The 24,838-nt window shown below is 48.6% G+C and overlaps 1 protein-coding gene across 5 annotated transcripts in view; it reads left to right on the top strand.

Moving 5' to 3' along the window:
• The window catches only part of PCSK6 (proprotein convertase subtilisin/kexin type 6), a 160,492-nt gene that overhangs the window by 98,647 nt on the left and 37,007 nt on the right, over positions 1-24,838 (top strand). For all 5 annotated transcript variants that reach the window (XM_072950679.1, XM_072950678.1, XM_072950676.1 and 2 more), the window contains 5 exons: positions 1,536-1,636; positions 4,612-4,715; positions 6,346-6,463; positions 17,534-17,722; positions 20,430-20,566. In XM_072950679.1, coding sequence (XP_072806780.1) covers positions 1,536-1,636; positions 4,612-4,715; positions 6,346-6,463; positions 17,534-17,722; positions 20,430-20,566 — 649 coding nt within the window. The remainder of the gene's footprint in view (positions 1-1,535; positions 1,637-4,611; positions 4,716-6,345; positions 6,464-17,533; positions 17,723-20,429; positions 20,567-24,838) is intronic.

Here is a 24,838-nt window from a genome sequence, read left to right on the forward strand (position 1 = left end):
GTGGGCCTCACCTGCTCTTGGGTGCTTGGCCTCCTGCTCAGATGCCCCGTTTCCCTGTCCAGCCACCCCTGACTGACTATCTATGTGCTGGGTGCCAGCTGTGACCTTCACAGAAGGACGTGTCATTATGCCCATTTGCAGATGAAGATCCGGGAGTCAGAGAGATTGCATCCTGGGCTCTGCTCCCTTGCCCTCAGCTGCCCTCCCAAGGTCAAGGTGCCTCTGTCTGCTGGATGAGGAGGCCAGAGAAGGCTGGCCTCTGGCAGTGTTCCTATCCAGTTTTCCTGTGTGTGTGACACAGGCTGGACTCCCTCACCCTGGTGATTGTCCGTCCAGCTGCAAAGTGACCAAGGAAGATGCTCCCTTTGGAAGAGGATCTGGGTTGTGACCACCGTGTTTTGCAGATGGGCTCCTGCAGCCTTGCAGTGGGTGGGTGTGTTAGTTTCTTGTTGCCGTCGTAACAGGTTCTGCGAGACGTAGCCAGACGGCACAGATGTGTTACCTCACGGTTCTGTGGGTCACAGGGGCAGCAGCCCCCGCCCTGGTTCTCCGGCCTGCATCTCCCAAGGCTGAGATCCAGGTGTTGGCTGAGCTGTGTTCCTTCCCAGAGGCTCTGGGGGCGAATGCGTTCATTGCTCAAGCAGGGTGTTGGCAGAACTTCGCTCCTCGTGGTTATGGGACTGAGCTCCCGTTTCCTGGTGGGCGGGCTGCCGAGGGCTGTTCCTGGCTTCTGCAGGCCACCCACGTTCCTCCCCTGGTGACCCCCAGCACCTCTTCAGAGCCAGCAGCAGGGATTGGACCCCTCTCCTGCCTCCTCTCTGACAGACTTGTGAGGGCCCTGGGATGACACTGGGCCTACCAGCTAATCCGGGGTAGATCCCTGATGTAGGGTTAGTCGGTGAACAGCCTTAATCCCTTCTTCTGCAAAATGCGCAGAGAATCCCTCCAGCACTGCAGGTGTCCCAGGTGCGCCCACATGTGCGTCTCCCTTCAGCTCAGAGAGCAGGTACAAACCAGGTGCGTGCGGGGGTCCAGGTGTAGCTCCAGCCGAGAAGGAACAGGAGGTGCTTTGGGACACCAGAAGCTACCAGGAGAATGACCTGTCGTCTTCTGTGATCCACCCATGACCCCTGGCTCCCAGCAGAAATGCTCTGTGGCCACGTGTTTCCAGCTGCTCTGAAGGCAGGAGTGACTTGGGGGTCGCTGGTGAGGGAATCTGTTTAGCTGCGTCTCCCCGTTGAGTCCGGGCACAGCCACCATGCACATCGGCACCACTGACGGTGTGTGGGTCCCAGCTCCTTGCCTCCCTCTGCCTTGACCTCCGTTCTCACCCTGCAGTCTGCCTCTTCCTGTAGTGGGTCCGTTTTTCACATGTGAGAGCCAGGCATCTTTGCAGGGAGCGGCAGACGCGCCAAAAGCCCCATTGCGGAGGTGTGTCTGCAAAGCGCCTTTTCCGTCCCTGGGACCCATGACCGCGCCTGCCCAGGGGCAGCGCCATGAGTCACCTCTGACCCCGCCTCTTGCCGTTCCCCCAGGTCACCACGGACCTGCGCCAGCGCTGCACTGATGGCCACACTGGGACTTCGGTTTCGGCCCCCATGGTGGCCGGCATCATCGCCTTGGCTTTAGAAGCAAAGTAAGTTCCCTTCTTTTCCTTTTTTCTCTTCTATTTATTTATTTATTTTTTGGAAGGGGAGGTAATTAGGTTTGCTTATTTATTTATTTTTTAATAGAGGCACTGGAGATTGAACCCAGGATCTTCTGCATGCTAAGCATCCACTCTACCAATGAGCTATACCCTCCCCCTCTTTTCTGTTTGTTTTTTTTTCTTAAAGTTTCTATTGTGAAATACACATAAAACTTACCATTTAAACGACTTTGATATATTCAATATCTTGTAATATCTTTTATGAAAACGAATATATGTACGTATATGCATGACTGGGACATTGTGCTGTGCCTCAGAAATTGACACGTTATAACTGACTTTACTTCCATAAAAAGAAAAAGAAGGAAAAAAACCACTTTGGGTGTATCATTCATTAAGCATGTACACACTGTTGAGTGGCTTGTCACTGTCCGCCTGCAGAACGTTCTCATCTTCCTGGACTGACCCGTATACCCATCAAACAGCCCCCGCCTAGTCTGCTGGGGCTGCCCTAACGAAGCACCACAGACAGCAGGGCTGACGCTACAGGAATGTGTGATCTCAAGTCCCGGAGGCTGGAGGTCTAAGATACAAGGTGCTGGTGGGGCTGGCTTCTTCTGAGGCCTTGTTCCTTGGCTTGGAATGGCCACCCTCTCTCTGTGTTGTCCTCAAGTGGCCTTTCCTCTGTGTGTGTTCAGATCCTTTTATAAGGACACCAGTCATACTGGGTTAGGACCCACTGTAATGATCCTATTTCACTGTAATTACCTCTTCAAAAAATTTTATTGAAGTGTAGTTGATTTACAATATTAGTTTCAGTGTATGGCAAATTGATTCATTTATGCATATATGTACATATATTTTCTTTTCAGATTCTTTTCCGTTATAGGTTATTACAAGAAATTGAATATAGTTCCCTGTGCTCTGCAGTAGGTGCTTGTGGTTTATCTATTTTATAGACAGTAATGTGTGTCTGTTACCTCTTCAAAGGCTCCATATCTCCAAGTACAGTCACGTTCTGAGGTATTGGGGAGGGTGAGGGCTTCAGCGTGTGAATTTGGGGACAGGACACAAGTTAGCCCCTAACACTCTTCATCTCTACTCCCCCAGCTCCTGGCAGCCACCGTTCTGTCTCTATGAATTTGACTCCTCTCGGGACCTCCAATGCGTGGGGTCACACAGGATTTGTCCTTTTACGTCTGGCTTATTTCACGCACACACTGTTCTCAAGGTTCAGCAATGTCGTAGCGGGTGTCGGGATTTCTTCCATTGCAAGGCCATCCTTAATGGGCAGGGAGTGGTTCCTCCCTTTCCTCCCTTCTCTCCCTTTTCAGAGCTCTTGCCCCCTGTGCTTTGTAGGGGAGCTGGGTGGCCCGAACCCCAGGCCCACCACCCATCCTGCACCGCATCACACTCTAGGCTGTTACCCCCCCCCGTCAACTTTAGTTCCTAAATCGACAACACAAAGGTGATGACTTATCAGTTGTAAACCGAATAAAGACTCTAGCACTGTTAGTGTGTGGATGGGTCAGAAAAAGAGAGTTTACTACAGGTACAATGGTGGTGTCAAAACCAAATTTATTTTAGTTTAAATATCAAAACTGGTTCGGAACCCCCCAGCCATTTGAAGTAGTCATTTGCTGTAGGTGAGATTTTAAATGACTCAGAAGCCATATCTGGGTTGCTGAAATCCTTCTAATTTTGCATATTTTTGCATGTTGATTTGCATAAGGCGAAAGAGCTTAAGACTCGCATGCTACCAATTTAGTAAAGAAACAGCTAAATGGTTTTGATTTTCAGGCCAAAGTGTTCGTTTCTGTGTCCTGAAGCTCATTTAAAAAACTTTAAATAGATACTTGCCTGGAAAGTTGTGTTCACTTACTCAGCCTTGAAGAGGAAGGATGTTCTGACACCTGCTACTACGTGGATGAACCTGGAGGACATGATGCTGAGTGAACTAAGCCAGTCACAGAAGGACTAATACTGGGTGACTCCACTCTAATGAGGTGCCTGAAGTCACCAAATTCATTGAGACAGACAGTAGGATGGTGGGTACCTGGGGCTGGGGTGAGGGGTGGGGAGTTAGTGTTTAATAGGGACAGAGGTTCAGTTGGTTAAGATAAACAGGTTCTGGAGATGGATGGAGGTGATGGTTGCACAGGGTAGAAGGTGGATCCAGTTTTCAAGGATGCTAAAAAGACAGGAGACTGTAGCTTAGAATCAGACATCTGATCTACGCTTTTTTTTTTTTTTTGGAAAGGAGGAAGTGAAAGTGTTTATTTGCAGGTGACATAATCATACATATAGGAAATCTGAAAAAGTCTCCCAAAACCACTAGAAGTAGTAAGAAGATTTAGCAAATTGCTAAGGCGTTATGGTAATAACTTATCACAAACATGCAGCCATCCAGATAGTGTGGGACTAGCAAAAGGCTAGCCATATTGTTGAATGGAATAGAATTGAGAGGTCAAAGAGAATCCCTCACATTCATTTATTTTTTAATAGAGGGCACATGTTCTTTTAATGAGAAGTTTCTACTCTACACCAGAATGAATCCCATGTAAATGTAAATTCCTGCAATCTGAAATTACAGTCCGTAGCCAGCGGGTCCCCCCTGGGGACGGGGTCTGGGCTGGGGAGGGGCTCAGGTACTCTCAGCATCATGGTCACCTGGATACTCAGAACATCTGCTGATACGTAAGGACATGCATCCGCTGCGGCCACAGTGTCCTGTCGAGCCCTTGTGCAAACTCAGGGAGAGCTTGGTAGCAAGGCTGGGTTTCCACGCTGTAGGTTTCAGGCCTCCCATGGTACTGTCTCTTCTCAAGATTTAGTCGCTGGAAACCATTCTTTACAAGAGGTTGTGAGATCAACCCTGGCGCCCCACCTCCAGTGGCCCTGTGTTGCCAACATCACTGACCGGTGTGGGTGACAGCCGTCTGTCTGTCCTTGTGTCATTGCAGCAGCCAGCTGACCTGGAGGGATGTCCAGCACCTGCTTGTGAAAACGTCCAGGCCGGCCCACCTCAAAGCCAACGACTGGAAAGTGAATGGTGCTGGACATAAAGGTGCGGTCATGACTCCGGGGCTGGGTGGGGTCCAGGCCCCCGTCCTGGTAGGTTCTCTGGAGGACCTCCTGGAGCCTGTACTGGGGGAGACATGCATTTCTCAGAAAGAATCCCCAAATAGCATTAACTGGGTGTCACAAGAATGGAAAGTACTAGCCAGCGATTTAATGGAAGTATCCTAAGGTCACTCAAGTTCACAACTTTAGCCACATCCAGGGACCACCTGTACCAGTATTTAATAGTTCTCATTAAATTGGCTTGCCTTTTTTTTACACAAAGAACTGTATTCTTTAAAAGAAAACTTTATTACATCTAGTTAATCACAGGTTTGATGTGTAGTTATGTTTTTCACATTAAAACAAATCCATCATTATTAAGACAAATGATGTTTGTTTATGTGCCGCCCAAGGGCAACTTGCCTTCCTAGCCCTGGGTAGCTCTGTGATTTTGAAACTAGCCCTCAGTTTCCTCATCTGTACAATGAGGATCTTGAGATAGTTAAGTAAGTTACCTTCTAACTGTAAAACTTCTGTTGGCAAGCCTTCATGTTTTAAAAGGGCCCTACTGCCACAGCATAGCCTGGTTCAGAGCCAGGTAACATGAAATCAACCCATGGTCAGGGCTTGTAACCCAGATATTTGGAGACTCTTGAGCAGGTAATTATAGGACTGAGCCACTGGCTTTGTTTGTCTTGCTTCTTAGCAGAGATACTTGAAGATTTACATTCAGCTCGGGTATGTTAGGGAGGACTTTTTGTCTTCTGGGAAGCTCAGGTCCAGCTATTTCAACACCAAGCCTGATTCTGCTATGTGTAAAATATAGGTCAAGCATTGTTACCCTAAGTTCCAAGGGACACTCCTTTTTAATAAGGAGGCTGTTGGTGAGGCCTGATACGTCTTTGTTTTGCAGGAATGTTGCTGGGAGTGGGGCGCTTATAATAAGAGCTGACCTACATTTCAATTTTGGCCTAATTAAGTAGGAAAAGAGATGGTATCTCATGCTCGACCTTGCCTCTTAAATTAAACTTTGAAACTCTCCTGCCTCGGCCAAATTAAACACTGGCCCCGGGCCAGCCCCCAGTGCTCCCAGTCGCTGTGCTGGGCAATGCTGCTCTCCCTGAGCCCCCTGGAAATTCAGCAGGGAGAGCACATGGCCAGAGGTCTGAGCAGACCCTTGTTTGATTGTGTTTATTGCACATCGTGGTTGCATGAACCAAGGGGTCTTGGGTTTTGTTTTTCTCGTCTGGTTCAGGGTTCAGGGAGCACAGATGCCAAGAAGTCCCTTTAACATAAAGAAACTCGTCCTCATTTTGCAAAAATTAAGTACTAGGCCCTCTCATCACTTCTACTTTGCACCAAAATGGGACATCTTTTCTGGCCTCACTCCTGAGAGAGTTCAGTTCAGAGAGAGAACAAGGCAGCTGGGACCTGGGGGCGGTCCCAGAAGGGCTGGCCCTGCAGCCTGGGGCTCTTGGGAGTGGCCGCGGCCCTTTCAGGCCTGGAGGGACATGGATGACCTGTCCCTCCAGGGACAGGGCACCCACTTAGGAACCAGGAAGGGTGCAGGAGCCAGGCTTCTCTCCGTCCCTGGCGGGACTGGGGAGCCAGGTCTGAAGGCTCTGTCTTTTCAGTTAGCCATCTCTACGGTTTTGGCTTGGTGGACGCGGAAGCCCTGGTCCTGGAGGCCAAGAAGTGGACGGCAGTGCCCTCCCAACACATGTGTGTCGCCGTCACAGATAAGAGGCCCAGGTGAGCTCAGCGTTTCAAACCTGCTGTTTGACTCTGCTCTAGGGTATTTCGGGAAGCGGTGGGGAGGTGTTCACACAAGTATTCCTGTGCACATTGGAGGGGGTATGCGTGTGTGTGTGCGCACACGCACAGGCAGTGTGTATACAGACATGGCTACATTTTGTCTTATAGATTGTGAATTGGGGACAGGAATCACTTTTTTTTATTGAAGTATAGTGAGTTGACAGTGTTGTGCCAATTTCTGGTGTACAGCATCTTGTTTCAGTCCTACATATACATATACACATACATATATTCCTTTTCATACGTTTTCATTATAGGTTACTACAAGATATTGAATATAGTTCCCTGTGCTGTACAGTAGGACCTTGTTGTTTATCTGTTTCATATATTATCTGCAAATCTCAAACTCCCAATTTATCCCTTCCCACCCCTTTTCCCCCTGGGTAACCATGATTTTGTTTTCTATGTCTGTGAATCTGTTTCTGTTTTATAAATAAGTTCATTTGTGTCATTGTTTTAGACTCTGCATGTAAGTGATATTTTTCTTTCTTGTTCTGGCTTACTTCACTTTGAATGGTGATCTCCAGGTCCATCCATGTTGCTGCAAATGGCATTATTTTATTCTTTTTTGTTTACAGCAGCACTATTCACAAGAGCCAATACATGGAAATAACCTGCATTTCCATTGACAGGTGACCGGATAAAGAAGTTGTGCTGTATTTATATAGTGGAATATTACTCAGCAACGAAAAGAATAAAACAGTGTCATTTGTGGGAATCACTTCTTAATCTATAACCGTTTTGAGGCCTTTTGCTGTCAATTGTCACTTCCCTTTTGTAGAGTGCTCCATACTGGGGTGTCTGTCCCTCAGCCCAAACCCCCAGCTACAATTGGAAATTCTTAAGAATAATATTTAGCAAAGCCAACCAGACCAGGGGTCTGCCCTGCCTGGTGGAGGTGGGGTGTGGTGGACAGCAGCACTGGACATCCTCTCTGTTGTCCTTACGAGAGGCTGGAGCCGTGGCTCCAGACCAGCTCCTCCTGCCCCGAAGGCCCACAGCATGACTCGTGGGTCGTGGACCAGGGGGGCGGCACTAGCCGCTTCTCTGTTGAAGGAGGGAGGTTAGTACCCACAGTGCACAGCAGCCCCGTGTTGCTTTTACTGGACCCAGATTGCTGTCTTAGGGTTTAAGCCCTGGGATTTTTCTAACGAGCCTCGAGCAGTGGGCTCTAGGCTCTTGGCTTCACCCTCCTCCCATGACTGGGACACTCCTAGCTTTGCCCTTTGTGGTAAGTTGTTGTAAATCACTTATATTTGTTCCTTAAGATTTTTGTTTAAGAAAAAAATCAGCTATTAAGTAAAATCACAAGACCCCTGCTCCATTAGGAGAGGAAATCAGACCCTTGTCCTGAATTCTGCGGTGGTGGCTGCCCTGTCCTTTTAAAAGAAGAATGGTGTTTCTCTAGGCCTTAAAATCTGCTGAAGAATGGAATGTGTTTCTTTCTAGCTGTAACTTTTTATTGCCTTTGGAAATAGTGTGTTTGAAAAAAGAAATGATGGGGTGATGAAAAGTGACCCTTGTTTCATCAACAAGTCAAGATCACTGTCTTTGAGATCACCCCTTCCTTGAAGGCATCAGCCTCCTACAACGTGCCCTTTTGCTATCGAATGTTAAAGAAAGGGTTTCTTGCTGATGCCTTGCGTATGATCGGGATTCAGAAAGTGTTTGGATGAATAACCACGGAAGGATCTTTTGAGAAATCACATGTCCACCCTGCTGCTGACGGTGAAGACTGATGGCCGGGTAATTCCTCCGAGGCCTGACAAGCCGGTCGGCTAGGAGGCGGGTCTCAATCTTGACCATTGACAGCATCGTTTTCTCCGGGGAGCCTTAGACTGTCAGATCCAGAAGAAGGCGGGAGAGAAAGGAGGCCTTTGGCATTCCTCTGCTTTGTTGGTTGGTAGATGCCTGGCGCACAGCTGCCCAGGCTCTGGTGCCGGGTCCTGCCGGCGAGGCTGCCTCTGCCCGGCGGGGCGGCCGGGTCCAGACCTGCGGCCCTTCCCGTCGGGGCGGCTCCTGAATGAAGCATTCTTCTCCTGCCAGAAATAGTTTTAAGATGGGAGAGTGGTGCCCAGGTGGCGCAGGGTTGTTTTTATTTGTATTTTATTTAGGTTTTGAAGTGCGAGTGCATGGAGTCTAGACAGCGCAGGCCAAGGGGAGCGGCCGTAACACACACACTGTGACATTGTTCGTGTCCTCTGAGGAAAGGGAGGTCTCCGCAAACTCCAACAGAGGGGAAGAGTCGGATTTCTGTTTCTAAAGGCAAATCATCTTTCCCTTGAGCAGTTTCAGACCCTTTCTGGAGTAGTCAGTCAACCTGCCATCCCCAGCCACGCCCTTGGCGGCACACTCAGTTGTTCTCAGACATAAGGGCCAAGAGAGAGACAGACAGATAGAGAGAGAGAGAGAGAAGGGGAGAGACAGACAGACAGAGAACCAAGTACTCCTGCATGGAAGGTTGACCCTGGTTTAAACCCATTGGCCTCTTCTCCTGGCTGAGAGCCCCAGGCTGTTTGCGGGGTCACTTGACTAAGGCCGCCAAGCATCCCCGTGGTTGTGGCTAGCTTCCTTCATCAGGGTCCTTGTGTAGCTTTACTGCAGTGGCCGGGCCTCTCTTCTCACTGCTCCCTCCACGTGCTCCCCTATTGCCACCCCCCCCCCCCAGGATGGCTGTCTGCTTTCTCAGCCTTTCTGGTTTTGTCCGGCCACCTCGAGCAGATCTTTGTGTCCACATGGGATTTGTTTCCCTGTTTCCTCTTGAGTGGAGGGGAAATGCCACCCTGGGGCGACCTTCAGAGACTGATACTCTTTTAGCTTCACGTACAGGCGTCCTAGAGGGGACCGTGGCCACACCTGCTGTTTCCGCGGTGACATCATGTAAGAGGGGCTCTGGGTTAGGGGCCTGGGTGTCGATGGTCACGTGAGGGCAGGAATGAACCTCTCCACCTTCTCCCTACTCAGCCCTGACCTGGCCATCCTCCCCTGGGGTTGTGTCCTGCCTGCAGGGACCCCCTGGGCGCCTGCTGGGTGCTGGGGTCCCTCGGCCGGGCTGCTCTGTCCAGCACTGCCCCCACATGCCCCTGCGTCAGGCTCAGGCCAAGAGGAGCAGCATGGCCACCAGCTCAGCACAAGGGGGGCTCTGATTGGGGGAGGCCAGGCTGCCATTACCAGCACATGGGAGGCGGCTGTTGGGGTTGCTGCCCCTTGTTCTCCTTTGAAGAAGACCCCCAAGCAGTATTTCAGCATCTCCAGTCTGGACACTGCATCTAGGGACTGGGGAGTGGGGCATCCTGCCTGTCTCTGTCCGGACCCCCTTTGCAAGAGACAATGAGAAGTCCCCAGGGTCATGGGGAAGGTCAGGGAGCCCACTGGGAGAGGTCACTGCATATTTGGAGCTGGGCTGTGTGGGAGGGGCTCCTGGGGGGTCTCAGCGGAGGGTGGCTGGGGGTGCCCAGTGACCATCTGGAGTCCCAAGTTGGGTGGCAGTGCTCTTCTGAGAGGGGCTAGATCTCTTGCTTCGAGGCATTTCCAGATGTCCCCGAGCCATCTCTTTACACTCCCTTCCCAAAACAGCCCACACACCCCATACAGAGGCTGTGTATCTGACCCACCTCGCTGGCATCCACGGGGACAAAGCATGTCCTGCAGCTTCCAGTGCGTGCTGAATCTCAGTGCGAGGGCGAGGGGAAAACAACTTGAACTTGCCAGGTACCTTTGCCACACAGAACAACCACTTGTTACCCTCCTGATGGTGACACTGGGCAAAAATGTGGGTGGAATTTGCATCTCTGTTGTGACATTCAAATGCACAGAGAGAACATGCTTGCCTAATCTGGGGCACACTTGGCTTTAAATCTACTTAGAAAGTGTGTCAGTTAAAGGAAGGTGAATAGGATCATGCCCAGTGACTTCTGCCTGTGCAACATTATTTCAGAGTCTGTGCGTATTAAAAAAGGAGAAAATTGATACTTTTTATAATGTTCCTGAAAGTGAAAAAGAAAATCAAGCTTAGTATAATTCCAGGGAATGAAAAAGAGGCCCAGCTCTTAAATATCTTATCTGACCCTTAGGATTTTCTAGCCAGCCCTTCCCTTTAAAAATCCCTTAGTCTTTGAAAATCCAAGGTGACACCGAAACAGTTTATGACATCTGTGACTCTCTCCTCGGTGCTGGAAAGACAGCAGCAGGAAGTCTTTTCAAGCAAAAAGAACTTACCTCCTTGTCTTTAGTCTGAGCAGGTTTGGAAGGTCACAGTGCAGACAGTTTACAGTTTAGTGTGGCTTGTCTTTTATTAAAGAACTTACACCGCACACAGGAAGGTACTTCAAGACGGAAAGCTCTGAATATTTAGGGGTCTCTGTAGAGCAGACCGTCTGTTTATAGCTGTTCAAGAATTAACTGTGGATTGACCACGTCCTGCTTTCTCTTCAGGTGTTTCATTAAGCAGACCACGTGTGATGGTCATTTTATGACAATGCCTCTTATAAATACTCAGGTAGCTGTGTCGCTGGTGGTTATTGGGTACTGACTGTGCACTCTGCCCATGTTCGTTCATTCAAAACCCCCAACGAGAGTGTGACATTTAGGAATTACTTTTCTCCCCATTTTATAGATGAAGAAGCTGAGGCACAAAGGAATTAAGGGACAGCCCAGGGCTGGGATGTGGTGAGGCTGAGCTGCCACCCAGGCTGCCTGTCTCTGCCACCTGGCCCCTCTGGGAAGAAGAGAGCATCCCAGATACTCGGGCAGGACTGGGCCAAGCAGAGGACCTCATGTCCTCTGGTGACCTTTCCTCCGCTCCCTGTTTCCTGTCCAGCTGGGCACACTGGCTCGGGGGTGGGGGTGGTGAAGAACCTTGGCCCTGGTGACCTGGAGGCTCCTCCAGCCTTGGCCACCTGCCAGCCCTCGAGAGGCTAGGCCCCAGCCTCTTCTCTGCAGTAGGTTAGCCAGGCTGGCACATAGCCGCCGAGTCCCCATGATGGAGTGAGTGCCTGTGTGGCTGGGACCCTTGGCCCAACTCCAGGACCCTGCTGTGCTGTGGCCCATAGCCTGCTGTCACATCTTTGCAGGATAAAAGCCCCTCTCTCCTTTGGGCGCACTCTGCCCAGGCCCCCCCTCTCCACCCAGCCCCACTCCAGAGCATCTTGCTTTGTGCATCCCCGGGTACCATCCAGGGCCACTCTCCTGGTTACTTTGGTCGGCCTGGGTACCCAGAGGAAACTCATGGATGCTCTGCAGTTCTGCCCGGGCAGGAGGTAGTGGGGTGGTGAGCATAACCTGGTCATTTATTCTACTTCCCAAAACCCTTTTAGTTAAGTGTGTGTTTTCCCACAGCCCTTGACGTTCTTTGCTTATTTTTTTGACACAAACCTATTTCCCCCAAATTGTCAGCGCTGTCTGCCTTCAAGGTGAGCATTGGACCGTGACCGGTCCAGACTCCAGTTATTCACCGTCATTGGGTCCTGTGAGGTCACCACCAGTGCTGACTTTGGGAATGCAGGAGAAAGACAGGGGAGGTTCCTGGGAGCCTCCACTCACAACATTTCTGTCAGCTGATCCATACAGAAGCTTGCGTTATGTGCGTTTCTGTTTGAAGACACTCTGATGTGTTTTGGACACATTGATGTCATGGCCACAGTAACTCCTGCCTGAACTGAGCTCCTCTGACACGTGCGTTGACACGAGCACCTTCTTGTGCTCAGGAACACTGGCCCCACTGCCCAGCTATGGTTGGGGGCCATTTTAAACAGTGAAACCGTCATGAAAAGCACAGAAATGTGAAACGCGTGGCACCAAGTGAACCACAAGAAGAGCCCTTGATGACAGTCTCAACTGAAACTCGAAGCGAGAGCACACATCAGATACTCTGGTTTCTCTCTGCATGTGTCTGCAAATGACCACGAAGCACCACAAGTATGGACCTGGGGCTCACAAATAAATCTTAGTGAGCAGGCGAATTTGCAAACGTGGAATCATGATCATGAGGATTGGCTGTACATTTTTATGATCCTTTTTTATTCCCCATCAGATTGAATCTTAGCATCAGGAGGTATGCTTACAGCCAGCGAATGTAGCCTCCTTTCACACAGAAGAGAAACATGTGCTATAAATTTTAACATTCTGTATTAAAACACCTCATAGTCCAATTAATCATGGATAGCATTGTCTGAATGTACTGGATTAGCTTCCTTTTTTTGTTACTTTTTAAGTTAAATTTTATTTCCAGCCTAAATGATTTTCTGTGGTTGGATAATCAAAGTAATTTCATCCAAGGAAGATTCTAAACGTGAATGAATACGAGTGAGAAGGTGCACAGAATTTGTCTGCCTCAGACTCTTGTAACCATCCTGTCAAGAACGGTCACCCAGGAGGAACATAGGTCTAAGAAATGACCCAGAACCTTCTTGCTGTCCCCACACAGATGACTCTGAGCCATCCCGCAGATCTGGTTTCTTTCCTACAGTTTAGTTTAAGTAGTCTGTCCTGCTTAACCCCTCTCCACTCCAGTCATGACCTTTAGAAGGTTGGTGAAAGGGTTTCCTGGTTGACCTTCCTAGTTGACCCTTTCAGGTTGACCTTCCTGGCTGACCCTCCATGGTCATGGTCCTCAGCTCTGCAGCAACCTGTTCTCCCGCAGAGGGATGCCAAAGACAACAGAGAGAAGGATGCTGCCGCCTTCTGGTTCTGGGGTGCCTCCTGCTCCACACAACCTCAGAATCATCTGTTGAGAAACTGAGCCCCACCCGCTCTGGCACCAGCCCCACAGCTTGAAAAGGTGACATTGCCCTGGGAATGTTCCGTGCTGGGGTGCAGGGCTGGCCTTGAGGCTGAGCTGGGGAGAGGTCTTAGGGTAGAGGTGAGAAATACAGGCTGACCTCAGAGATGTGATGGATTTGATTCCAGACCACTGCAGTAAAGCAAGTCACACTAATGTTTTGGTTTCCCGGTGCATATAAAAGTTACGTTTCCAATATACTGCATTCTGTTAAGTGTGCAACAGTATTATGTCTAAAAAGACAATGTACCTACTTTAATTTAAAGATACTTTATTGCTAAACAAGGCTCACCATCACCTGAGCCTTCAGCAAGTCATAATCTTTTTGCAACAGTAACATCAGAGATCACTGATCACAGATCACCAGAACATATAATACTGAAAACTTGGACATACTGTGAGAATGACCAAAACATAACACAGAGACACGAAGTCAGCTTTTGGAAAAATGGTGCCTATGGACTTGCTTGACACCAGGTCACCACCAACCTTCACTTTGTACAAAGCGTCATAAAGCGAAGTGCAACAGAAGGAATTCTGCCTGTCCTGACGTGTAGTAGCTTCCCAGCTGGAGCAGAAAGACACATGGGTAGGTAGAGAGATCCTGCCTGGGGCCCAACTGCTCCTTTGTTTCCCTGCACCTTGCTTTCCTTGAAAAGATTTCTACCTTTGATTCTGAACATCACTCCAGTGTCCTGAGAGTCTAAGCACCATGATTTGGTGAGTGCCTTGCATTTGGTAGATTGGGAACTTGTTTCTACGTATTTACAAGAAATTGGACAGCGTCATGTACTAGAGAAGACTGGATGGAGGTACTGGGAAGTGATCGTGAAGGCTGCGGGCAGGTAACCCTCCACCCCTCGGGAAAAGGGACCTGCTGGGGGACTTTGGAGCCACTGCTTAGGATGAAAGAACATCTGAGTGTCAGTAATCACATCCGAAATGTGGCTCTACAGGCGATGACAAGTCTCTGCCCCCAGAGGTCTTTCCCAGACAGGAAAAGCACAGCTTGACTTCACTGCATCTGGAGGTAGGTCCTTTTAACTCCTCGGGCTCCTGTAGGGTCTTCAGAAGATGGCTTTATGGACACAGACAGCAGTTCCAGAATTTAATCACAGAGGAGCATTTTCGGTCATTGTGGGAACTTTTGAGATTTCTCTAGATCAGTTTTCGTAATTCAAGTCCAGCTTACCTGTGTTTGTGTGTTTCTGTGCACTGTTTAACATAAAACCTGCAGGCAGGGTGGCTCCTGTAGTCAGACCAGCCAAGCTCTCTGACCTCAGAGGGCCTCGCAGCTGGAGTCCCTTAGCAGGAGTGAAAACCGCCGAACGCGAGACCCTCTAGTGATCTCCTTGAGTATTTAACACTCCCTGAGACCCAAGATTTGTTTTCCTCTCAATGCTGACACCAGGACTGGGCCCAGGGAGGCGGCCTGTGAGGCGGGGTCTGGCTGGGTGGGTATTTTTCCTCTCCTGTCCCTGTTCTCTGAAATCCTGCACCTTGCCGTTAGAATTAAGGTCTCCTCGCTGGGATTCCAGGTCTCTTTCTGGAACAGAGTGGTGGCTCCCCACCCCAACTGACAGATTGTTAGGGGGTTAGGGGACAGGGGCAGATTTTAAAACTTTGTTGTGACTGTTGTTTGTTTCACCCCGTCTTGCTGTCGAGCCCAGGAAGGTGTGGGGGTGATTTAGTGAGTCTTCACACGGAGGAGTCCCCTCCCCCCAAACACGCCCACTTTGCCTTCTCAGTGCTGGGGGGCCGGGGAATAATTTACCTGGCGGTACGTGTGTGTGTGCCCGGTGGGGCTGGAACCCTCCGGAACTCTCCAGAGCTTTCTGTTCTGCTCTGCATCTGTCTCAGCGGGGCAGGGTCTGCTGACGGGTGAACACAGGCCGTAAAACTTGGGAGAAGGCAGTGAAAACAGTCAGCATCTTTAAATCAATTTATGATGTATGCAAATCATGTTTTCAAATATTTAGAGAGTCTCCAGGGAATTGCATCACTGTTTCTAACTGTTTGGATTGTTTTTTTATGACTCAGGCCCAGTAGAACCCAGCCATGTAATTCCTGAGAGACACTGAGCCCACACTTTGAGCCTCCTCTCCCCAGAGGGAAGTTGGGCATAATGCGAAAACCCCCCCGGGCCAGGCAGGAGGAATCGTTACTGTGCTGCTGGGCGGAGGGTGGGTGGGCCTGTCTTCAGTGTACACATCACCAGGGCAGCTGTGGGGGGTACAGAGTCTGTGGGTGGCCCGGCCCTGACTCTGGTGAGCACCTGGTGCAGGCTTGTCTGCTTCATCTGGGGGGATGTGAGAACGTTCTGGTGGAACTGACTCTTGAATAACCGGGGCTTGGTGCTGGTCCTCAGATTCCACCCCCAAGTGGTGGAACTTCCCTGAGTTTGGAAAGAGAGCCATCGTCATTCATTCCTGTCCCAGGGCAGAAGGAGGGGCGCCCAGTCTTCAAGCAGGAGGGTCCAGAGCAGACCATCTCCTGTCCATCCTCCAAGATTCTGGTCCAGTCACCAGTGCCTCCACTCGTGCATTCAGCACAAGAGACCAGTTCTGAGCCTGGGTCCCCTGTCCATCTCCTCTTTCCCGGCTGCTTGACCACAGGCGTGGGTCCACACAAGATCTTTGCGGGACAGGCTGGCACAGAGGTGGACGCAGGGGGCTCTGGAGCCTCAGAGCCCAGCTCTGCCTCTCGATAGCTGTGTGACCTGGGGCACGGTCCTTGACCTCTCTCTGGATTGAATGGGTCAGTCCTTGTAGATTCTCAGACCAGTGGCTGGTGCCTGGCATGTGGTCACCTCTGGAAATGTTTACTGTTGTTAATACACAGCATCAAGACTTAGATTTTCCAGGCCAATCTTTGAAACAAAGTAGTGGGGTTATCAAGCTTTGCAGACTCCAGGCAGGTAGGAAGATGAGCTGCCCAAAGGCTGTTTAAGACAAGCCCCCTCTTGGGCACCAAGAGGGCACATCCCTGGGTGCGTTAGTTGAGTCTGCACCAGAAGATGTTCTTCGCTTTGTTTTGTTTTTTGAATTGAAGCATAGTCAGTTACAATGTGCAATATCTGGTGTACAGTATGAGGTTTCAGTCATACATACACATAACATATATCCCTCTTCATATTCTTTTTCATTAGAGGTTACTACAAGATATTGAATAGAGTTCCCTGTGTTACACAGAAGGAATTTGTTTTTTAATCCATTTTTATATATAGTAGTTAATATTTGCAAATCTCAAACTCCCGATTAATCCCTTCCCACCCTCTTTTCCCTTTTCTTCCTGGTAACCATTAAGTTTGTTTTCATTGTCTGTGAGTCTGTTTCTGTTTTGTAAATAAATTCATTTGTGTCTTTTATACACACACACACACACACACACACACACACATATATTTTATGGAGGTATAGTCAGTTTACAATGTTGGGTCAATTTCTGGTGTACAGCGTAATGCTTCAGTCATACATGAACATACATATATTTGTTTTCATATTCTTTTTCACCTTAAGTTACTATAAGATATTGGATATAGTTCCCTGTGCTATACAGTGTGAACTTGTTGTTTATCTATTTTATACATATTTTTTACATTTTACATTTTTATACATATCTGTTGTATACGTATGTATTTACATAGTATCTGCGAATCTCGAGCTCCCACTTTATCCCTTCCCATCCCATTCCCCCTCTCATAACCATAAGTTTGTTTTCTATGTCTGAGTCTGTTTCTGTTTTGTAAATAAGTTCATTTGTCTTTTTTTTAGATTCCACATGTAAGTGATATCATACGGTATTTGTCTTTCTCTTTCTGGCTGACTTCACTTACAATGACAATCTCCAGGCCCATCCCTGATGCTGCAAATGGCATCATTTCATTCTTTTTTATGGCTGAGTAGTGTTCCATTGTATATGTGTGTGTATATATATATATATATACATATATGCCACAACTTCTTCATCCAGTCATCTGTCTATGGGCACTTAGGTTGTTTCCATGTCTTGGCTATTCAGAAGACATTTTTAAAGTCTCTCTCAGCAAATTTCAGAATGATGAATGTCTCTGGGCAGATGTGTCTGAGAGTGAGACATCGAGGGGCTACAGTGTCCCTGGGGGTCCCCAGCACAGAGGCCATAGCAGGGAAGGCCTGGGTCCATCCATCGGCCTTGTGTGCAACTTTGTGCTTCAGGCGCTAAGTCTTTCACCCTCCCTCTCCTCCCAGGAGCATCCCTGTGGTGCAGATGCTGCGGACCACAGCCCTGACAACCGCCTGCGCTGACCACTCAGACCAGCGTGTGAGCTACCTGGAGCACGTAGTGGCCCGCATCTCCATCTCCCACCCACGCCGAGGGGACCTGCAGATCCATCTGATTTCTCCCTCGGGGACCAAGTCTCAACTTTTGGCAAAAAGGTAAGGCCAGGCTGGCCTGGGAGGCTGGGGCAGGAGCCGGGCTCACCTTGGAGTCCCAGGGCCCCACCAGGCACCTGGCATGTGGGCGGGGGTTCTACCAGCAGCTTCCTCTTGGAGACACTCACCTGTAGACCCCACAGACCTGAAACCTGCCCTTTAAAGATGTCTTGGAACACTTCAGATTTAGGATAGTAAGTGACTCTGAGGGAGTGGGGAGCTGGGTCCTCCTCACCCCTGCCCGGTCCCCCAGCAGCCTGGTCTGTCTGTAGCCGGCAGTAGGGGCAGCAGGCTATGGGCACAGCCCCGGGCATGTCCTCAGTGCGCTGGAACCACCTTGAGACCAGACCCGGGCTCTTCACTGGTTCCCAGCACTCAGCCCCTACCGGGCTCCCCCCGTCACCACTCAAGAGTGACCAGGGACTTCTCTCCCCCCGGAGGCAGGTCCAGGCCCCCCTCTGGTTTGCACGTGGAAGACCAGCACGGGCATCGGCTCTTGAGGTTGCCAGCTGGCAAGCTGCGGCTTTGTGCTGCTTTGCAACCGAGTTGTTATTGTTGGTGTTATTGTCAGGCCTTTTGGAGTATTCATTTGAAAAGCCCAAATATCTAGTGTTTCTTGAGTAATTGGAAGCTCTTCAATACCAGCCCCACGTTCCCCGTGCAAACATGAGCCCAGAGCCAGCAGGTGGGCAAGTCTGCTTCCATGTGCCCCAGGCCTGGTCCTGGCACCACACTGCGGCCAGGCGTGGGGTCCCCTTCTCCCAGCTCTTGTGAAGTCACCTTGCTGGACCCCCGTTCACTCTACACCTGAGTGGGGATCCCTGAATCCCAGGCGGGAGCTGGGTGCAGACCCCAGATGGTGGCCTCCGTTGACTGCGCACCATGCTGAGACTTAGGGCTGTGGGGGGTAGTGACCTGGGTGAGCAAGCGGGGGCTCTGGGGCCTCGAGACTTGAGCTGACACCCCAGCTCCTTTACCTCCCAGCTGGGCACCTGGGAGCCAGCACTGCCCCTCAACCCTGGAAATGTCACATGACTCCTCAGTCACAACTGGGAATATTTCAAGTCCTGGCTGTGGATGCAGATACGGGCGCTGCCCTTCCTGTCCTGTTACACCACCCACCTGCCCAGCAGGAACCTTCTGGCACCCCAGCTCTGATTTCCTCCCTTCCTATCTTCCCTCTTTCTGCTCAGGCCCAGGGTTTGAGCCCCTGGGTGGGAGAAGGCGGGTCCTCCCGGGTTCTTCTCATTCATGGCTACTCAGTCTCTAGGTCAGGAGCCATCAAGCCTTTGAGAGCTGCCTTGAGGCCACTTGTCCGTCAGTCCTCTAAGTCTTGGAATTTTTTTTCCCAAGGCAGATTGCATGACTATATAAGAGTGTGTGTTTTAGGATTCAATCCCTTCTCCACCTTTTGGCCAAGAGCTAGTGTCTGGACTAATGCCTTCTGCTTTATTTCACATCTTGCTGAATTCAGCAGCTGTTTCAGGTGCCTGGGGTTTCTTCCACGAAGAGTAAGTTGACATCGTTAAGCCCGTCAGCTCTTAAAAGACAGTGGGTCTTTGTTCCGCTGCCAGTGCGTTGGAGGCCGTTTGGCATCCTGTGTGAAAACCAGCTTTGACCTTTGCCATTTCCCCTCCCCTCACATTCTCCCTGCAAAGCGTGTCCTCTCGATAAACATTTTTGTTCAGTGGAGGCTCAGAGAACCCCCAACTGGGAATTGAATCTTACATCACACAAAACATACATATCTGAATTTCTGATGGACAGTAAAGCACCCTTACATTAAAAAATTGTCACTCTGAAATAGAGATGGAAAATTAAACTATGAAGGGAGAGTAAAGTGAAGAACCTGAAATTGTTTCTTCAAAGGAGAAGGGACTGCAGGGCACTGGGTGCTGGAACATATAGGATGCCCAGGAGTCTTCTCTGTTTCTTCTTGAATCAGGCATGAGAAAGTGGTCCAGGGCTGGAGGTCCAGTGGGACGGACCTTATTCAGTCTGGAAGGACCGAGGGAGGCTCGTGCAACTGCTGGGAAAAGCTGGCGATTCGGGGGAGGGGTGCAGCTGATCCTCAGCCTGCCACACTCGCCCAGAGTTGCCTCCCACCATCCTAGCTCCCAGATGCAGCAGTGGGAACTGCTAAGCCCTGGAGATTAGGGGACGACATCTTTCCCACAAGTTTGTGTAGCTGTTCATTTTTTGTTTGTATCTTCTGAAGGACATCCACAAGACTCGCTCCGGACAGACGTTAAAGTTTCTTTCATTCCACAAACAAGAATTTTTTTTAAGTTGAAGTATAGTCAGTTTATAATGTGTCAATTTCTGATGTACCAGAATAGTGATTCAGTCATCCCTATACATACATATATTCGTTTTCATATTCTTTTCCATTATAGGCTATTACAAGGTATCAAATATAGTTCCCTGTGCTACAGTGAGAACTTGTTGTTTGTCTATTTTATATATAGTAGTTAGTATCTGCAAATCCCGAACTCCCAATTTATCCTTTCCCACCCACTTTCCCCACTGGTGGTCAGTTTGTTCTCTATGTTTGTGAGTCTGCACAAACCAGCATTTTAGGGAGACCTCCTTCCTGATGCTCTTGGGGCTTCAGGGGAAGAGTCATGGAGTCCAGACCACCCAGGCTGGTCACCACACCCACCCCTCCTCTCGGGACCTCCGTATTCTGACCCCACATCTCCAATTGCAGATTGCTGGATCATTCCAATGAAGGGTTTACAAACTGGGAGTTCATGAGCGTGCACTGCTGGGGAGAAAAGGCCGAGGGGGAGTGGACCTTGGAAATCCAAGACATGCCGTCCCAAGTCCGCAACCCAGAGAAACAAGGTCAGTGGCTCTTGGGCATGTCCCCCAACTTGTGTGTTTCAACCCTTTTGTTAACGCCAGGCTTTTATTCAACTCCAGTGCCTTGTTGATTCTGGGTTGTTGTTTTTTCAAAGATGAAAATGTTACATTATATGAATCTCTCCATTCTAATCATTTTTAAGTGTACAATTCAGTGGCTTTTAGTACGTTCGCAGTGTTGTGCAACCATCACCACTCTCTAGTTCCAGAACTTTTTCATCACTCCAAAAGGAAACCCCAATCCTCATTAAATAGTCACCCCCATTCTCCATCCCCTCCCAGCCCCTAGTAACTCCTAATCTGTTTTCTGTTTTCTGGACTTGCCTCTTCTGGGCATTTCGTATAAATGGAGTCATGTAATATGTGACCCTTTGTGACTGGCTTTTTTCAATGGCATAATGTCTCCAAGGTTCATCCATATTGTAGCGTGTGTCTGAACTTTATCCCTTTATATGATGACATACCATCCTGCTGTATCAATCAGTTGATGGACAGCTGGGTTGTTTCAACTTAATAGCTGTTATAAACATTCATGTATAAGTTTTGTGTGGACATATGTTTTCAGTTCTCTTGGGTCTATATCTTGGAGTGGAATTGCTGGGTCATATGGTAATTCTCTGTTTAACTTTTTGAGGAACTGTCAGGCTGGTTTTCACAGTGGCTAGGTCATTTTACATTCCTACCAGCACGACTGGAGGATTTTAATTTCTCTACCAGCAGTTACCCTCACCGGCACTTTTTTTAAATTACAGCCATCCTAGAGGATGTGAGTGGTACCTCATTGTGGTTTTGATTTGCTTTTCCCTGATGATCAGTGATGTTGAACATCTTCTGGGCTTGTTGACCATTTTATGTCTTCTTTAAAGAAATGTCTGTTCAAGTCTTTTGCTCCCTTTTAAATGAGGTTGTTTTTTCTTTTATTGTTGAGTTATAAGAGTTCTTTAAAATATTCTGGATACTAGAATCTTAACAGAGACTATGATTTGCAAATTTTTTCTCCCATTCTGTGGGTTGTTCTTTCACTTCATTGGTAATGTCCTTTGATGCACGAAAGTTTTTAACTTTGATGAAATTCAGTTTATTTTTTCTAGTTTTGCTTCACAGTTTAGCATCATATTTAAGAAACCCTTGCCTAATCTGAGGTCATGAAGATTGAAATCTATGTTTTCTTTGAAGAATTGTATTGTTTTGGCTCTCATGTTTAGGACTTGGATCCATTTTTTGAATTAATTTTTGTAGACAGCGTAAGATAAGAGTCCGGTTTCATTCTCTGCACGTGTCTGTCCAGTTGTCCTCACACTATTTGTAGAAAAGACTCTTCTTCCCCCAGTGAATGGTTGTGACAGCCTTGTGTAAAACCAGTTGGCCATGGATGTGCAAGCTTGTTTCTGATCTCTCAGCTCCATTTCATTGGCCTATAGGTCTGACCCTATGCCAGTATCACATTGTTTTGTTTACTGTAGCTTTGTAGTAAGTTTTGAAATCAGGGACATGAGTCCTCCAACTTTTTCACTTTCAGGATTATTTTGGCTATGCTCGGGCCCTTGCAATTCCGTGAATGAATTATAGAATCAGCTTGCCAATTTCTGCCAAAAAGGTAGTCGGGACTTTGAGAGGGATTTTGCTGAATCTGCGGGTCAATTTGGGGCTATTGCCATCTTAACATTATTAAGTTTTCCCATCTGTGAACACAGATGTCTTTCCATTTATTTAGGGTTGGTTCTTTCAGCAGCATTTTGTAGTTTTCAGTCTACTTCCTTGCTTCAGTTTGTTCCTCAGCATTTTATTCTTTTTTGACGCTTTGGCAAATGGAGGGGCTGTTACATTTTTGCTTTCCGGTTGCTTACTTCTCTGGTCGTTTGCTCCCTTTCCTGGCTCTTTTAGTGAATAATCATCTACTTAGCCGATCTGTGCTGAATGCCTGCTCTGAGCCAGGCCAAGGTGACAAGGCCCAGTAGGAAAGAAAGGTAGACTTGCCGCTACGTCCTGGCCTGTGGCCACCACAGCGAACTGTGGGACCCCTGGTGACGTCCAGGACTGGGCTCCTGTCTTGCTTGTCTGTGGAGGCGTTTTTCCTGAGGCCTTCTTTCTCTGATGTCTTGTCCCTGCTTCTCTGTGCAGATCTGTGTCTTGATCGCTCCCTCAGCCCAGGTTCTTTTTTGATTTTCCGTAAAATACAGTTTCAGGGATTTTTTTTTTTTAACTGGAGGGAATAAAAGAACATTGACTTGCTTTATGCAAAAAATTGATTTGAGATAATCAGGCCAGCTACAAGGTTCCCCTGCCCCCTCCCCAAATCACTTTCTTTCTGCCTTTAAAATAATCACTATGATGAAATACGTGACTGTCACAAATTCTGAAAATCAAAAAATTCAAAATTTTACATCATTTGAAATGGACATTTTGTAAAAGTAGAAGCTCTTAAATGTATCTTCCAAAAGTCCTGGCATGTACCGGCCTCCTATTACGGTCAAGGGCTGACTGCTCACGCCGGCTGCCTCCTCCAGGGGCACAGGTCAGAGTACCCATGCCAGCCCTCACTGCCTGGGGGCCACTGCAGGCAGCAGAGCATGTGGAGGGAGGCTGGCAGCATGGCCGGGCATCCACATGGTGTGGTCAACTTGTCTGTTTGAAGCTGAGGAGAATCGTGCATACCATCCTGAGCCTAGCAGGTGTCCCGTTTCTAAGAACTTCGTGAGTCCAGGTTCCTCTCTGGACCTCAGTGTCCTAGGCTGTGATAAGGAGCTGAGCAAGATGCTCTCTGAGATCTGATTGAGGACATGCCTCTCTCTGCGGTGGTGGCGTGTGCGATGCGTCCACATCCCGGGAGGGACTTTGCTGGCCCGAGGTTCCTCCTCCCCTCTCTCCAGCCCACACCGTTCCCGCTCCTCGTAAGACCCAGTTCAGGACAGCCTCCTCCTGCAGGGCTGGGGTGTGTGGGGAGCCAGGCAGGCGCCTAGGGGATCCCCGGGTCCACTAGTCTAGGGCTTCTCCTGGGGGCTTGGTGGCCTGGACCAGGTAGCAGCCATGGAAGTGTCCTAAGTAGCCAGTTCCCAAAGCAGAGTCAAGAAGATTCGCTGACAGATCAGATGTGGGTGATGAGAGAAGAGAGTGGACACCTTGGACTCCAGGAGTTTTGTTCTGTGCAGCAGAAGAACAGGGTTGCTGTCCCCTAGGTCTGGAACATTGCAGGTGGAGCAGGTGCTGGAGAGGTGATCAGGAGCTCGTTTTTGAAGATGACTCTGACAAATCCAGGTAGAGCCAGGTACCTGGAGGTTAAGGGAGGTCTGAGCTAGAAATGCACATGTAAGTGCTGTCACTAGGGGAGGGTAGAGCTCAGTGGTAGAGCACGTCCTTAGCAAGCACGAGGTCCTGGGTTCAATCCCCAGCACCTCCATTAAAAATAAATAAATATATAAACCTAATTACCTCCCCTTGCCAAAAAAACAACAACAGCAAAAATATTTTCTCTATCAGTTTGTTAAGTCTTGAAAATTGACAGTAAACCCAGCCCTCATTTGTTGCATTTATTAATTTCCATGTATAAATGCTCCCACCAGACTGATTTCTAGGTACCAAGGTGACCTCACTGGAAGCAGAATTGGGAGGAGGCACACGGTGGCCACCAGTAGAGAGTATTTCCCTTGTATGGTCAGAATAGATGTAAATAACCCAAAGCATAGAAAAATGACAAAGTAGAGTCAAATAATAAGGAAGCAATGATTTCTGAATATTTGTTACCTTGGTTCTCAATATAATTGGTTTCATTATAATTTTATATATTTCAGTTCTAAATAATGGCTCTGTTAAAAACCAGCTCACAAAGTGCTCGAAAATGTTAACAGTTGGCACTGTTAGGTCAATGGTAGCTGGCCCTGGTGCACTACTGCCTGTTAGGAATGGTGACGTGGAGGACCTTCTTTTGGAATGAATTTACTTTAAGGGGGATGCACTCAGTTATGACCGAGTGCTCTGCCTGCCACACTCCAACTCCTCTTTATCCCAGTAGCCAGCCCCCTCTGAGTAGAGCCGTGGTCTCTCTGCAGGGACCAGACAGCACAATCAGGAGCTCTCATTTCATTGGTTTCTATCTTTCCAAAACCTACTCGGAGGAGTAAGGGTCTAATTGCCATTGGTTTAACTGCTTATTTAATAAATCAAACTTTTTTTTTAACTAAATGTTGCTACTCAGTAAACAGTCATCATTCAAGTTCTCAATATGCCAAAAAGTCATTTTTTTTTTCAAGGGAGATC

The sequence above is a fragment of the Vicugna pacos genome, chromosome 27 (genome assembly GCF_048564905.1).
Source record: "Vicugna pacos chromosome 27, VicPac4, whole genome shotgun sequence".
Lineage (NCBI taxonomy): Eukaryota > Metazoa > Chordata > Mammalia > Artiodactyla > Camelidae > Vicugna > Vicugna pacos.